Genomic DNA, 16842 nt, shown 5'->3' with positions numbered 1-16842 from the left:
CATTAACAGAATCAAGTCTGAAAGTACAATTCTCTCCCTGTCTCCTTTACACCCCAAGAAATCAGGGAGGGTTTCTTCTGAGACTCTTGCCCTTCCCACTATCTAGCTGTGGGCTATGCCATCTCTTATCTGGCCATTCCTTTGGCAGTGTCTCTTTGCCCTGTCTCCCAAGGTCTTTCCTACATACATTACAGACAGAGTTGGCCAAGGGTGAAACAAGGTAAGACAGAGCACTCTATGAGGGGGACCAGAACTGGGAAGACTGGGGATGCCAGTGATTTAAAATGAAAAGCCAGGATTGTCATGAGTGAAACCGACAGGGCAATTAAAAAATATTAATGTTAAGAGACCCATCTGGGCTTTCTGAAGGTGCTTTCAACAAAGCCACCTGAAACCTGGCCAGAAGCTGATGAGGATCCTACCTGGTTAGACTCAGCGATGCAGTTGCTGCTGTTGCTGATCTGAGCAGGAGAAGAATTGACCGAGATGACTGCCACATGCTGCCGGGCAGGGAAAGTGGGGGAGGGCTGTAGGAAAGGAGGGGTGTGTCCAAATGCCGAGCTGAGGCCTCTTTGCTGATTCAGAATCTGTTGGTATGTCACTGGGTTGATCGGATGAGGGAAGGTGAAGGCAGGACTGGAGAGAAGGAAGAAAGACAAAACTGGATTGGTGGAGCCCTTAAGAATTACAGCAAATTCCTGAAGGTCGCTAAGGACAGATGTCACGTGTTGCAGTCAGCCTGGGTGGATTTCTTCTTCCTCTTCAAGAAGTACACAAGCAGCGTTGTCTGCCTTGCTTCTGAATTTTAAAAACTTTGCAGAAAAGGCAGAACTAACCCACATGAGCTGGATCCATAAAGAACAATAACTTTAGATTATTATATTTTCTTATGGCGCATTCTGCTTTCCTCCAGGAATCCCCTTAAGGCAATTTCCCTTGATTCCATGCTTTTTTTTTTTTTTGGTCTTCTGAGACTTATCAATCTCACTGGACCTGGCCTTTGTCAGCTGCACATTATCTCTTTGCTGACCATGAATTACACATGGGCAGTCCAAGATTCCCAAAGGAACCACTGTTGATGGGCACTGGAGACTTTTTGGAGGTATGAGTCATTCAAGGTCAATATTTCTGTTGAGATATTGTGTACTGTTTACTATGATTTCCTGACATTATTCAGTGGCCCTGCTGCTTCTGCTACTTGTATCCTTCAGGGAAGGAATTATGCAGGTGGAAATTACTGCTAACTATAAATTAGGAATTAGGTTAATGAACATAAAGAGCCCCTAGAAGAACCCAGCAAAGTGCAAGGCTCTGATGATGCTTAAAAATAATATTTCCTCATATTACCAGGAAGTGTGACTCTCATTTCAATTATTTTTTTTTATCAGTAGTTCATCTAAGGATTGTAACATTTAAAAAAATAATCAGAGAAAATAATTTAAATAACATTGCTCAGTTGTTGATAACTTGGGTAAATAGATACAAACTTTAAATAATTGTTTACAATAGGCAGAGACACTCAGTTTCGGAAGAACACAGAATAATCCACTTGGGACACACTCACTTTCAACTAAATGAAAAAAGACCCTCTCTCTCTGGGTTCCTGAAATCAGGGAGCAGCTTCATCTCTGTACACCTATACGGTAAAGGCCTTTGGAATCAGTTTGCACACAGGATGTCTGGACAAGTTCCATTTTTAACACTTTGGTTTTTAATAACCAGACAAAAACAGTTGATTGAGTGTGAGAGAATGAAAGTGTTTATTCTGGGCCTGTTGCTTTGAGATGGAAATGGAAAAGTTGAGAATTTCAACCTGGGGTGTTCCAACTTCCCTTACCTTATTGCCCCTGCTGATAAATGGCCATAAGAGCCACTAGCTGCAGAACTACTTCTGGAATTATTGATATATGCCACCAGGGAATTGGGCGAAGTTCGGATCATGGTCTGGAGATCAATGCTGGCATCAGACAAGGGCGATATAGAAAGTGCTCGTTTCCTGCTTAGTCTTGGTGTTACTCTTGGGCTGGAGAATCTTGACACTGTGTGAAATGAAAAGAAGAGATGTCATGATTCCAGATTAAAAGAAGCAGGTTTTCAGTCTTTTTAAAACAAATACCCCAACACAATTAAAGTAATTTAAAATCAGATACATTTACAATTTGAGTGCTATTTTATGGATGTTCAGTAAGACTAAGTGCCTTTGGGCATTCTGGATGATAACCTCAGTTGTTGTTGTTACAGCAGTGACCACGAGTGACTCCTGATCTTGGATGAAAGAAAGAGAAGAGTAGTATGCTACTCTCTAGTGCTCTCCAGCGATGTGAAATGGAACATCTCCAAGGCATCCCACTAGGAGTGTCTACAGGTGGGGGTCAAAAAAGTCAAGACTGTGACCACAACCACTTGATTGAAACTCTGCCCCCTTTTTACTGGTGATGCAGGTGCTAGGCATGTAAAGAGGCAGGGCTTTGACCCAGCTGCCCTCTTGACTTTCTTGACAACCACCCTACAACTGCCACTGCCCCTTTTTACAGAGTATTAAGACAGTATAATCCTCTTGATATGAGATTAATGCTTACTGTTAATGATATAATCTTCTGGGTGCCTTTGCTGATTCTGAAATGCACTTCCCAGAGAAGTTTAGCTGGTACCTCCCTTGATACCATTTTGATGTCAGTACAGACTTAAGGGGAAAAAAAACAAAAACCCAGGTCTTTTGACTCAGTGATCTAATCAGGCTTATCTTTGGTCTCTTGGTTTTATATAGCATTATTAGGTTTTGTTGTTGACTGATTTGTTGCATGCGTTGTTAATTTGCTTTCATTCTGGTTGTAAGTTGCCCTAAGAAGTTAGGGTGGCATGTAAATGCCTTGCATACATTAAGAAAAAAGACACACTAAGGTTGTTGGTGACACAAACATCTTTGATCCTCACCTTCTTAACCCTTCCATAAAAGTGGTAAAAAGTGAAGATGTACCATAATAAACACCCATGCTCAAATACTGTAAAAAGATATGTATCAATATAGTGGCCTTAGGCAAACCCGTGCTGCCATTCTCCTGTTCTGTATTTGCTGAACTCAGGACCTGCCCATGGTTAAAGCTAATACCAGTAACCCACATAACCCAAAAAATCAAAGGAAATGAAGTAATTATTTTACATACAGCGAAAAGGTAGGAAAGTCAGATAAGTAAGTACAAGAGATCTTGAAGAATTTTCTTTGGGTTGTCACTACAAAAACAAAACCCCCCCCACTAACCTGATTTGCATATCCCAAACTAATTTACAGATCAGAACATGTTCATCCAATAAGCTGTTGATGAAATATGACTCTGAAATAGGTTAAAGACCCTATGATTAATGGATGCAGAATGTAGATAAAAGATTGATATGCTGCAGTGGGAATTTCAATGAAAGAAAAGCATTACATTCACACCAAATATTTTACTAGAAAAAACTGGTGTGGGATGTTTTACTGCTGGTATATTACTCCGGTAGTGATTGCTAAAATGGACAGTTCATTTTCTAAAACTGGTTGGAAATGTAACAATTAGCTTGGCTCATATGTATGTATGTATGCATGTTGTGCACCAACTACTTATTTAGCGACTACTTTGGTTAGCGACCATTCACAAATACGACGGTAATAAAAAATGCATTGTCTGATCAAATTTTGTGTGCCTGACAACAATGTACACTGGAATGAGAGTACTGTAATGCTGGCGTAGCTGTGTGAGAGAAATTTATCTGAATGAGACAGCAGCAACCGGTGATTTTCACAGTGTTTCTCTCTCCCTCAATCATGTGTTCACTTAGTGACCATTTCACTTAATGACTTGGTTGTTGGAATGCAATTCAGTTGTTAAACAAGGAGTGGGTGTACAACTCAACAGATTTGGAAAATGATTTATAATAGTATGAAAGAAATTCTAAAAGCTGAATTTCCTTTCCAACCTGCTATTTTTTAAAATTAAATACTACAAAACGTGATATTCCCACAAACTAGCTTTCTACATGGCAATTGCTGCAAGGAGCCTATACCCTTCTTATTGGAAAGTATGTACAGTTCCTTTTGCAGAAAAATTGTGGGAGTACATCTCCATGTCCAGAATAACTTTGTATTACAAAAGGAAATCTGACACAGAATTTAATTCAGCTTGGAAACAATTTTTGGATTATATATAAAAATACATTTGGGATGTATTTTTGTATTACATCCCAAATTTGGGTTTCTCCTAACATAAAGTTTTCCTGCTGGTATATTGCTCCAGTCCTGCTTGCTAAAATAGACAGCTCATTTTCTAAAAATTGTTGGAAATGTAACAATCAGATTACTAACTTTTAATAATCTGTTAAATAAGGATAGATTTTTTGCTACTTGGATAGAGGTTACTATAATTCCTAATCTTATTTTATGATCTGTATTGTGCTGATTATTGTTGTTGATATTTACTTATTACTTGGATTTCAATGCAGTTTTTAAAATGCTATAATATATTCAGGTATATAAAACAAATGAAATATTAAACATTCTTATCTAATTTTATGAAGCTTGTAAATTTCCTTTTATTTACTTTGTGTTTGGCTTTTCTTTTTGCCTTTTTTCTTGTTTGTCTTTCTTTTCTTTTTTTCCTTTCTTAAAAATGTTTCATAGAAATATAATAATAATGAAAAAAACAGAATGTGCATCCTTCTGATTTTGCAGAAATTCTCCAAATTTTGCAGGTTAGTTTTGCTTAAGCCACATGCCAAAATATGATAGATTGATAGACAGGTAGAAGTAAAAGGCATAAAAACACATCACTTTTGATGCCAAAAAATATGTGCAATACACCTTGTCTTAGCCTGTTCTACCTCACAGGCTATTGTTATGGAGATAAAGTTAGAGGAGACTAAAGCTGCTCCCAAAGAAAAGGTAGGATATAAAAGCAAGGTATATACTATATATACCTATAAAAATGTATTTTTATAGTGAAAAGTATAAACTGAGTCCACACCTTTTAGATTCCTACTGAAATAAATGCAGATTAACATGGAAGTTGGATAGACTGATTAAACTGACTATTGGTAATGCCTTGTCTCCTCACTCAGCCTGGATGTAAGCTATGTTTGCATCCAAGAGAACATATTTATTTATTTTTTATTTATTGGATCATGTTTATATCGCTGCCCATCTCACATAAGATTATCTGGATCCCTTTCAGTCAGGTTTCAGACTGGGACAGAAACAGCATTGCTCACACTTTTGGATGATCTCTGGCAAGAGTGGGATGGGGGTTGTGCATCCACCCTTGCCCTACTTGACCTCTCTGCGCCTTTTGAAACCATCGACCATGGTATCCTTCTGGATCGGCTCAGGAGATTGGGGTGGGCGGCACTGTGTTATGCTGGTTCACCTTCTTCCTCCAGGGCTGATTCCAGTCGGTGGTGGTTGGGGAGATCCCGCCCTTGGCCCCTGTTATGTGGGTGCCACAGGGTTTGGTACTCTCCCCGCTCCTATTTGATATCTACACGAGGCCGCTGGGTGAGCTCATCTATCGCCACAGGGTGAGGCATCATCAGTATGCTGATGATACCCAATTATACATCTCTGCCCCTGGCAAAGTAAGTGATGCTGTGGACAACTTATCCTGGTGCCTGGAGGCTGTGAGGGTCTGGATGGGGAACAACAAGCTTCAGCCGAACCCTCGCAAGACTGCGTGGCTTTGGGTTGTGGCCTTCTGGTTCTAGGGCTATGTCATCTTTGGTGTTGGATGGGGTGGCACTGCCCCAGACAGACCCTGTGGGCAATCTGGGGGTTCTCCTGGACTCATGATTCTTGCTTGAAGAGCAGGTGGCAGTTGTGGCTAGGAGGGCCTTTGCACAGCTTCATATTGTGTGGCAGTTGTGCCCATTCCTAGTTTGAGGGGCTCTACTCACTGTCCCTTATGCCCTAGTCACCTCCTGTTTGGATTTCTATAATGCACTCTACATGGGGCTGCCCTTGAAGAGTATCCAGAAGCTTCAGCTGGTGCAAAATGCAGTGGCGTGGGCAGTCACATATGCCCTAGAACAGCACATATCATACCTCTGCTCCACAAGTTGCATTGGCTGCCAGTTTGCTTCCGGCTCCAATTCAAGGTGCTGGTTTTGACCTTTAAAGCCCTTCATGGCATGGGGCTGGGTTATCTGAGGGACCGCCTCTTCCTGATTACATCTGCCCGCCCCATCAGGTCTGGCAGAGAAGGCATGCTGCGGGTCCCGTCTGCCAGGGAGTTACATTTGGCAGGTCCCAGGAGGCAGGCCTTCTCTGCCATGGTACCCGCTTTGTGGAATCTTCTCTCCCCAGAAGTGAGATTAGCTCCATCCCTCTCAACATTCTGCAAGTCCCTCAAAACTTGGCTGTGTGATCAGGAATGGGTGCCCCGGGGGACCGGGGAGATTTTGTGATGGCTCCCTTATTAATATCATCCTCTCTTGCTTTGTGTGGTTTTATAGTTATTTTTTAAAGTGTAACTGTTTTTATATTTTTATTGTTTTTAATTGTTGTACTCCACCCAGAATCACTTTTATGTGAGATGGGTGGCTATATAAATACGAATAAATAAATAAATAAATAAATAGTGACTCTGCAACATATGCCTCATCTTCAAGATACTATTCTGTTTGTTGCACAAGAAAGTTAAACCAAGGCCAAGGCTGGGTGCCAGTGAATCTGGCACCAGTGAAGGTGCAAAAAGAAAACAAGGACCTAATGACTACTTATGAGGGAGGAACTCAAGAGTTTGAAAGCAGTCATGCTCTATTTGTCTAGCAGGCAAGATTCATTGGTTTCAGGTGGGCATGTGCAACTACAATTCTCGCTGGAGCTGTTAAGCATTCGTCAAAAAATTCTCCTATTTGGAGAATAAGCAAAGTAAATGGACGTAAGTAGTGTAAGCCCTTCATTTTAGGTCTGTCCCTCTCAGCTGACTTCATAAGAGTTTGGTATTTAATTGATAGTTGGGTTGTTTGCTTTCCTTCTTAAAAAAAACACTGAGTTTAGCTAAACTGGCCTGTATATTTGTCTGCTTTTTTGAGGATGAGAAGTTGGGTTCCACATGCGAGCCTTGGAATAAGATCCTCTTTGAATTGGGGAAATTCATTTAGATGGGAGAGGCCAAAATATTAGGTTGGCTCACTTATGGCTTAGGGAGGAAGATGATAGTGGTTTTAAAGAGTAAATATGGGTCTCCTTTGGAAGAGTTGTCAGTCAATGACTTCCATCATTTCTACAAATAAATCAAAGGTTTTGAATGTAGGGAGGTTAGAAATCAGTTGACCAAGCGACCTCACATAGGCCAGCCCTGGTTTGAGCATGTTTGCCATTAAATTAGCAATTCTCAATCATTCAATCAAGTAATCTCCGCTTTGTTTAGGTCTGTACCAGTGCTAGGAGCTATTGAATAGTTTAATATACTAAGAGAGAGAGGAATGCTCAATGAGCAGTTACTAGAGGATTTGTCCGCCCCAAAACTCTTCCCCTACCTATCGATTATTATCAGTATTAATTATTTATGAACATATTCACAGAATTTACTGATTTCATGTTTACACTACATCATAGCCAAAGTTAAACATGATTCATGAGCACACAATTCATGAGCTATGTTAATGTGCTACAGCAACAACACAGATTTCACAGTTATCTCAACAATGAATTATTATTATAGCTTAAGTTCCGATGGCTTGCCATCAGCCTCATCAGACTAAGGTTATCAGATCTCAAGATCCAAAAAAGAGAGTAAATTTGCATATGACTTTACATAACATTTTTAGTCACTTGGCCCCAACAACCTCAGCATATTCTGTACCTTTGATGGATTTGACTATTTCTTGCTTTCAGTCACGTGCAATAACAAAAACACTTTCATCTAACAAATAATACATAGTTACTTGTTTGGTTTTGGCTTAGTTTGTTGTGTGAACACAACCAGTTGTGGCTTATTCAATAAATAATGGTTAAATAAACCCAGGTTTATTATGTGTGAACCAGGTCAGCGCATTGTATAGTGGACTGCAAAGTCATTGGAGTAGGGAGATCCGTTCTTGCTCTTTGAAAAAAGCTATGCACGTAGGTAACCAAGTACATTACAAGCTTAGCTTGTGCCAAAATCACTTTTCCTAAATGGCACTCTCCTAATACCCCTCTGGAGCTTCCTGGTATGTAACACAAATCCATTATCACTGTGATTCTGAGCCCACGTGCAGTTTAGGAGGAAACGTGGCCTCTATTATCCTGCTTTTGTGGTGGTAGCAGGAGGCAATGCGACGAGTATCTGTAGAAATAAATGAACCCAGCTCTGCTTTCTGCCTTAGCCATTAGCAATACTTCCAGCAGAAGGAGGAATGCTCCTCTGGAAAAGCTGGACAATCACCTTGGGGGGGTTCAGAATCCCAGATCAATCCAGACTTTTCTGGCGGCTGGTAGGCTTACATCAGATCCAGGCAATACCAGCTAAGCTAAAGGCTTCTCTGGTAGAAACGGCTTTTTTTTAAAAAAAAGAAAAAAAGAAAAAGAAGCAGCAGCAGCAAAAACAGGGATTCCAACTTGATTCAGCAAAGGCAATTAGCAATCAGGTAAACCATTTGAAGGAGCTCACCTGACAGGCAGAGACGTCTCTGATAGGCAACAACAACAACAAGAGTTTGCCCCAAAGCAAACTCAGTGAAGCTTTGCCAGGCCTGTTGTCAACAGTTGCTACTTTTCACATACACCACTGAGCTAGCATTATATATAGAATTAAACCTATATTCTACAGTTTCAGTGTCTAAGAATCTGCATTTATCTGGTACAATTTATTCTAGTCCTTTTTAGACATGAGATGGAGGATTCCCTAGGCCTCCAAAACCTCAGTTTCGTTGACTACTTGAAACCTTACTCACTTCCCATGTGGCTTTGGAGAGTTTACCCAACTCACCATCACATTATCCAACCTAATTTTATACTCAGCGCTAACATTAACATTACTTTTAATTTGTTTAAAGGAGCTTACACTACTGAATGTCGAATCCAATATAGCCTTCTGTTCATATTTTTAAATGTTTACCCACCATACAGTCACATACACGGCACAGAGTGTATGCTACAAAAATAAAATAATAAATGAACAGATTATACCATCTTGCTCTAGGAAGACACACTGGGGTTTATTGCTGGGCACTGGGAGATCTAAGGACATTTATATAAAGATACTCGCTGACAAAGGCTTCAGGAGGAAGGCCAATACGACTGAGCTCATGAGAGCTAAACTGAGAAATTGAATAAGCCTCCTTGATGAAACAGACCCACCGCTGGCTTGCAAATTCCCATGCTGATGTTACAGATGTGCTCATACAGGCTGCATAACTGGCTGTCAGTACTGCACACTTATCCAGCAACTGCTTCCCTCTGTGATTTGGCCCTTGGGACACAGCAAGGCAAGGATCTCCATGAAGACGCACTGCAGAGGTTGGACCACATCCAGCATATACCTAACCCCCTTTCAAAACCTCAGTGTGAGTCTGCTTCCTTGAGTAATCGTAGTCCAGCTAATAAGGAATGATTCAGTATGTTACACCAAAGGTCCTTATTTTGATTATTCCTACAAAAGAGAATTTTGCAAGAGAAGGTACAAACCTACTCACTCATTCACACAAATTGATACATCCACACAGGGCTTTTTGTGTGTGTGTCCATTCTCCTACTTTGCTAAGGAGTGAGCAGCCTGGCTTTGACAGTCATATTTGTCTCTGTTACTCCCACCCCTCAAGGGAGATCTGTTTATTAATGTGCCACTTCCCTTGATAAATTACTAAATAGAAAGAAAAGCCTTGTACTCAGTCCTTGCTGCTCCTTCCCATGATTTATGTCTGCCGTGTCAGCTCTGCCATTGGTTCTCATTAATTTGACCACTGAAGAAATCTTGAAGTCCAAAAGCAGCCCAGGTTTTATTGGTGCAGCCATCTACACACCCCTAATCTTTTTTTCAGGGTATAAAACTCTGCTGGAAGCTGTCAGTTTCTGCAGGTTAGCCTGGGACTTTTTAGCACAAATCAAGGCATATGCATTTTATTACTGTCTGATCTGATTTGGATCCTCCAGGTAATGCAAGACGTGAGGAAAAGATTTTGGTGTCGTTGGTCTTTATACCCAGAATCAAACATTGTGGGTTTAAGTTTCCACTAGAATGTGCTATATGATGCATTTACACTTATGTTGAAGTCACAGGGTTGATCTCAGATAATTCTATAGGCAAATTCTTTTTTTCTCCTAGTACAAGCTTCTAGGAAAGATGCAAGTGAATCAAAAGTCTGTTTTCTTTCGCTGAAAGGCTGCACGAACAAAAATATGAGAAGCTAAGAATATTTATTCAAATATAGACTTCTTCTGTCAATCACATTTGTAATGCAACTATAAAAGCAGCATTGCATCACAAATATTTACCATTTGTCTAAATCTGCTGGACTAGAAGCTGGGAGGCCAGGAGTTCTAGTCCTCCCTTAGGTATAGAAGCTGGATGGGTGACTTTGGGCCAGTCACTCTCTCTCAGGCTAACCCACCTCACAAGATTGTGATTGTGGGGAATGCAGGAGGAAGGGGCATTATGTACACCACCTCGAATTGTACAAAACAAAGATGGGGTATAAATCAAATAAATAAATAAATATCCTTCTTTGATAACTGCCAAAAAGTTGCAAATGAAACAAACATGGAGGTTTATTTTATTAGACTTCCGCTAGTCAACATTTCCACTACCTAGTAATCCAACACACTCACACACCCATAAACAGGTTGTCCCCAGTTTAAGAATGAGTTCCATTCCCAAGGTCTGTCCTTAAGTTGAATTTGTTTATAAGTCGGAACAATATTATTGTATAATACTATATAAGTAGTATTGTGTAATTAACTTGAACCATGGAATATTTAACTTGAATCATTGTGTATTTAACTCAAATTTTGCTACAATGGGCTCCATTCTTAACTATGGTAAACCAGGCATTCTTAACCCGGGGACTACCTGTAACAATCTTCAGTTTGCATTCACTGAATTACTTTCAAGTGTACTTTCACATCCTAATTATGAAAAAAAGAAAAAAAAAGAAAAAGAAAGATGATCTTTGTAACTTCCTAAAGTCAGGGCCTGAAATAATTGTTAGATGGGCTAATGGGAATGGAAACAGTTTGTCTCCCAGTTGCTCCCAGCTGTGTTGACATACTTAACTCCCTCTTCAAGCCAAAGCCAAAAAAAAAAAAAAAAAAGTCCAAAATTGCTCCACCCTCTTCCATCATACTACTGGAATTTCTATTGCCCAATCTTGGAATTCTGCGAGAGGTACAAACAGAGTGTTGGGGCTTGCCCGCTATTCTACAGTGGCTTCCCCACTTTGTTCCCCATTGGAATCAAGATTAAGATTGCATTAACCTGTGAAGATGTTGCTTCTGTTGGTGCGTCATGTGTGGATAAAGAATTAAGGGGCCACTAGAGTAGGGAAAACACTGATGAAGGACAGATAGTATCAGCTCTGCTCTCTGAATTGTTAGCTTTTGTTAAAACTCTAAATGTGAAGCCATTTCCTTTAGGTATATTTACATGTACTAAAAAGCATGCAAACTTGGTAGCAATGTATACATTTCTCAGTGCTAAATAAATGACCAAAGACCACATTACCTGCTTTGTGGTTAAATCCTTAGTTTGTCCCATTTTTTTTTCTCATTCTGGAGTATTATTCAGAAAACGAGAGCTCCATGCTGTCACTATCTAGCATGGGAAAAGCATAAATCCATAATAGCTCCTATACATTACTTTTTCATCAGAATGGGATGGAATTTGTAGGATTATAAGACAATGAAAATTGCAAAATTTCACAGAAATCAGAGGAATTCTTTCAAGTTATTGTCTTTTGTCCACAACAACCCTCTCCTCAGATCACTTCCATCAAAGTATTATTTGATGTTCTGGATATACATTCAGCAAAGTTGAAATCTGCACTGGTGGTTTCCTTTGATTCAGAGGAGCTCTCTGACAGAGTGCAATGGAAATTTTTGAAAGAAATCTTACCCAAATAAAGATTTCCTAAACGATTTTAAGCAGACTGATAAAATATTTGACAATGGAAGAACAAACATCTAGATGTTCTTTATCTAAATTATGATTATCATATAATGACATGGATTTCAATTTTCTTGATTTTCAGGTTCATCAATGGGCATAACTTTTATCTTCTACTTGTTTATGGAATGTAACCAACCAAGTTAAAAAACTATTATCACCACAATTATAAAATCATTATGTCACTCCTCTGATATGACACAAGAGGTGAATTGACTGTGTTTATTAAGATAATCTTGGACTCAATTCTGATCCAGAATAAAAAGTAATTTAACATATTGCAAGGAGCATTCCATTACTCCCCATAATATGGCTAGGTTCAACTTCTGGTAAACACCAATTTCCTCATAGGATTTCACTCTATTTTTAGTTAGAATTCTTCTGCACTGCCTGACATAAAGTTTGCAAGGCATGTTTGGAAGATTCTGGAACCAAATCATTGACCCTTATATATACGACAGATTTATAATCTGAGATAATCCTAGTTTGAAAATTGCAGATGAATCCTTTTGGGGGGAAGATGTTGACTAACATTTTGGATCCACATAGGGCTAATCAAGTTTTGAATCATCTGAACTACTACAAGGGGAATTTGGATTGCCTATAACTGCAAGATGGTGATATATAAAAGTTGATGAAGAGAGATGGGGCCCCCTGCTGTACTTCTGGCTTTGTCTTATGCCAGTTGTCCCCAGTGCCATTGCCCTCTCAAAAATATCTTAATGACAAGTAGGTGACTCAGTATCCCATATATCAGGTTTTGGGTGTTGATGGTCAGGTTGGATGCCTCCAGCCCCATGGACATTTTGTGACTTGTGCAATGTGATTTTGTAGTTCCCAAAATTAAGTCAGGATCCAGAAACATTTAAAAGGAAATTGCAAGCTATCTTTGATGTTTATCGGCCAATATATGAGGATGTTAACCAGCTTCTTAATACTACTTTAACTATAGTTCACCATAAACATATCAGTCACTGGCCAGTGCAAGTCTCACAACCTGGAGAACTTGCACAACTTTGCACTAGATTGTTAAATGCATTTCATGAGATGTTTTCTACGTGTTCTGATTGTTTTGATGTTGTACATGACTATGGCCAACTTTGGCAAAATCTGGGCTTTCACATCTTCTCATTCTCTGATTCAGAATTCCGACTTTGTTTCTACTTGATACTATTCTTCTGTCCTCTGCTGTTGCTGTCATTAAAGTAAAAGACCATTCTCATTTGCCTGGCAATGAACTTGCTGATTCTTGTGCTAAACATGCTGCATTCCAGTCTCCTGAGGTTTCTCTACAGAGCGTTCTTTTACTTCTTTATCTTCTTTGTTGTTGGCTCAGAAACTGGTCCCAGCCTGGAAGAACTAGATTCAGGCGGGGTGCTTTCTTGGTCCACATGGACCACTCCAGACTCTGGAGGGTCACCTGGTTACCCTTTCCTCCTTCCTTTTCCCTCTTGCTAGCTTAGGGCATTCTAATGGACACATGCACAAAGGTGAGTTGCAAACCGAAATGGAAAAAATCAGTTGGCACCTCGAATGACATCTGTATTAGAAGTGGTCTGGATCTGCCCAACATTGGGTAGTCTTTGCACCCTTCCCCCTTGTCTCTCCCCTTTCTGGAAGAAGCATTTAAAATTGAAATGGATTTTACTGAAATGCCACTTGCCCAAGGTTGTAAGCATGTTCTTATTATTGTTTGCATGTTTAGCATGTGGCCTCACACTTACTTTTGCAAGAAAGCTGATGCTGTTACTATGGCCAAGAAGCTGGTAAAAGAATTGGTCCCTCACTGCAGTGTAACTGACAGAGGCACACGTTTTGTTTAGTACTACCACACTAGCAATGGTATTTCAAATTGATTTCTGATTTTCTTGCCCTTCCTTATCACCCAGAGAGTTCTGGCTTAGTGGAATGCTATAAAAGTATACTGAAAAAATCTCCAAGATTTGTAGTCAAGTCAGTCTAAAACAGCCTGATGCTCTTCCCCTTGCTCTAATATCTATGCACAGCCATCATAGCAAGACTACTGGATCGACTCTGCATGAGATTCTTATGGACCACCCTATGTGTACCTATGTTTCATCAACCAGTTAGCTTTGACTGATGATGAACTTCTCTCTTACTGTTTGCAGTTAGGCAGAGTATTGAAGTTTGGAAGCACCACTATCCTGCCACTTGTCCTGAATTCAATCCTTAGTCCAGTATTGTTCAACCAGGCCAGTAAGTGTTCATGAAGGTCTGCCAATGGAAACCATACCTCCAACCTTGGTGGAAAGGACCCTTCCAAGTTCTTTTAACTACACCTCCAGCAGTAAAGGTTATCAACCTGGTTTCCTGGATCCATCAGATACGCTGCAAGTGAACTGATACCACTCTGGCCCTCCTGTTGAGGAAGGATCAAATGTTTTCTATTATGGGTGAATTTTCCATCTATTTTGCATAAATTAACTGAGAACAGTAATTCACACTTGTGTGCCTTGCTCCCTGTTTAGACTATGGCAAACAGCTACAAATGTTACCTTTCCTAACAGTGTTTTTATGATATGCCATAATAGTGATTAATCTGTAAAAAAAAACATGGATCACCATGTGTATACATGTTGATCTTGTTGACAGTGTGGGGTATGACTGAATATCAGCACAAACACAATATCTTGGCCTTGTTTTCTGGAAAAATACTCCAGTTGCCAAACATAGCAAGAGTTGTTGGGTATATAATCAAATCAAATCAAATATTTATTATGGTCACATAACAGCATAATGGTATATCATCATATGCCTGTTAGTAACTTTGGAAGAATCCCAATGGCCCCACATTCCTTAAATGCTTCTGTTTTAGTTTAAGGATGTGGCTCAAATTCATTAATCATAACAACACTATTTGGACAGATCTGCATGCAGTAATTCAATTTATCTAGTAGTGCTTAATAGAAAAGGGAAATACTTTCCCACTAATAATGGTACAGGTACCAGCATTTGCAGATGGAAACAAATTTGGCTCTTCTATGAAGCCTCTATCCCTCTGATATTCTATGAAAGCAAAAGTTGGACTTCAAAGAAGCAGGATAGGAAGAATATTGACGCCTTTGAACTTTGGTGTTGGAGAAGACTCCTGAGAATATTGTGGGCAGCTAAGAAAACAAACCAATGGATCATCAAACAAATCAACCCAGAGTGCGCTCACTCAAGATACAAATGACCAGGCTCAAATTATCTTACCTCGGACATATTATGTGAAGACCTAGCATTCTGGAGAAGGCTCTAATGCTGGGAAAGGGAAGGAAAGAGAAGAAGATGACCAGCAGCAAGGTGGATAGACTCAGTTACAGTGGTGATAAGGGCATCACTGGAAGACCTGAAAGACCAGGTTAGGGATGGATCATCATGGAGAAAATCTACCTGTCTGGTTGTTAGGAGTCAAAATGACTTGATGACACAACATAATCATCATCATGAAATCTCCAATTCTCAGAGAACAGAGAAATGGAGATAGTCACTCTTACCTTTCCTGGACATTGTATTCAGTGTATGACCTATCCCAGAATGTGCTTGCCCTAAATGGAATTGCAGCCTTAGCAGAAACTATTTGGTTTGTGGCATTCGAGCATATAAAGCCCTCCCTTCTGGTTGGTCTGGCCCAGTGTTGTCCAAACTTGGCCACTTTAAGATGAGTGGACTTCAACTCCCAGAATTCCCCAGCCAGCCATGCTGGCTGGGGAATTCTGGGAGTTGAAGTCCACTCATCTTAAAGTGGCCAAGTTTGGACAACACTGGTCTGGCCACTGTTACATTGCCACCCTTGAGCCATACAACTGATTGCTCCAAAACTATTCTAGACCCATAGATATAAGCGGGACCTTCTCCAGTCCAGAAAACTGATATAAGCACCATTAATTCAAAGAATGGGAAGCCTGTTACATCTAAATAAAGTCATGATCTGTATCTAGGTAGTGGTAGAAACCAAAACATTCTGCCAAATTGCACTTCAAAATGAACTGAATTAATTTATGTCTTGGCTGGTAAAGAGGCATATGGGTCCTTGTAGGTTCTAAATGTTGTGTGTATTCGTCTGATAAAATAGATGACATCAAGGCTTGGGTAGATGCCTTACAAAATGTATCTTACATTCGATATGTGTTTCCAGGGACTGGTAACTGAGAGTTTAGTTAATCCCTGATTCTGTTAGTCTTCCAAAGGGCATTGAAGACCTGGCATTTCCCCTAGGCATTGAGCCAGGAAGTCTGTTGAGTACTACACGTAGAGTTGGTTAGTTTCTTTTTGGTTAGTATAAAAAGATTAACATTGTATTGTTTATGTGTGTTTATTATGTTTTAGCTTTTTTTTTTTACTCTCATATGGTATATTGTTATGTTTTATGCATTGTTAGCCACCCAGAGTCACTATGTTGAGATATAAATCATTTAAATAAATGTAAATAACCTCTTGGATCCATGATCTAAGAGTGAGGGAAAGAAAAATTATTCAAGGGAAGGAATTCTTGTTGTATTTGTTGTAGTAATTTGTCTTTATGTTTTATTTGTTTTACTGAACTATTACCTTAGTTATCTCTCTAACAGATGCCTTGGTGAAAGGTTCCATTACACCAGCATCTGCTGCAAATATGGCCATGACCATCATGACTACGTCTTATCAAACAGGCCAGGATGATGATGTTTTCTATGCTGATATTTTAAGTTCCACTTCTAAGGAAGCAGAAGAGGGGCTAGTTTAAAGA

The 16842-nt window shown here is 39.7% G+C and overlaps 1 protein-coding gene across 2 annotated transcripts in view; it reads right to left on the bottom strand.

The window, feature by feature from the left end:
• GLI2 (GLI family zinc finger 2) overlaps positions 1-16842 on the bottom strand; it is a 263871-nt gene that overhangs the window by 31186 nt on the left and 215843 nt on the right. For both annotated transcript variants that reach the window (XM_025164234.2, XM_025164235.2), the window contains 2 exons: positions 1838-2039; positions 423-636 (listed from right to left, as the gene is read on the bottom strand). In XM_025164234.2, coding sequence (XP_025020002.1) covers positions 423-636; positions 1838-2039 — 416 coding nt within the window. The remainder of the gene's footprint in view (positions 1-422; positions 637-1837; positions 2040-16842) is intronic.

Source organism: Python bivittatus, unplaced genomic scaffold (assembly GCF_059951505.1).
Source record: "Python bivittatus isolate LINGU-HERP-01145 unplaced genomic scaffold, Pbiv_v1 ctg000480_np1212, whole genome shotgun sequence".
Lineage (NCBI taxonomy): Eukaryota > Metazoa > Chordata > Lepidosauria > Squamata > Pythonidae > Python > Python bivittatus.
This window is presented reverse-complemented; position numbering and strand designations above follow the sequence as displayed.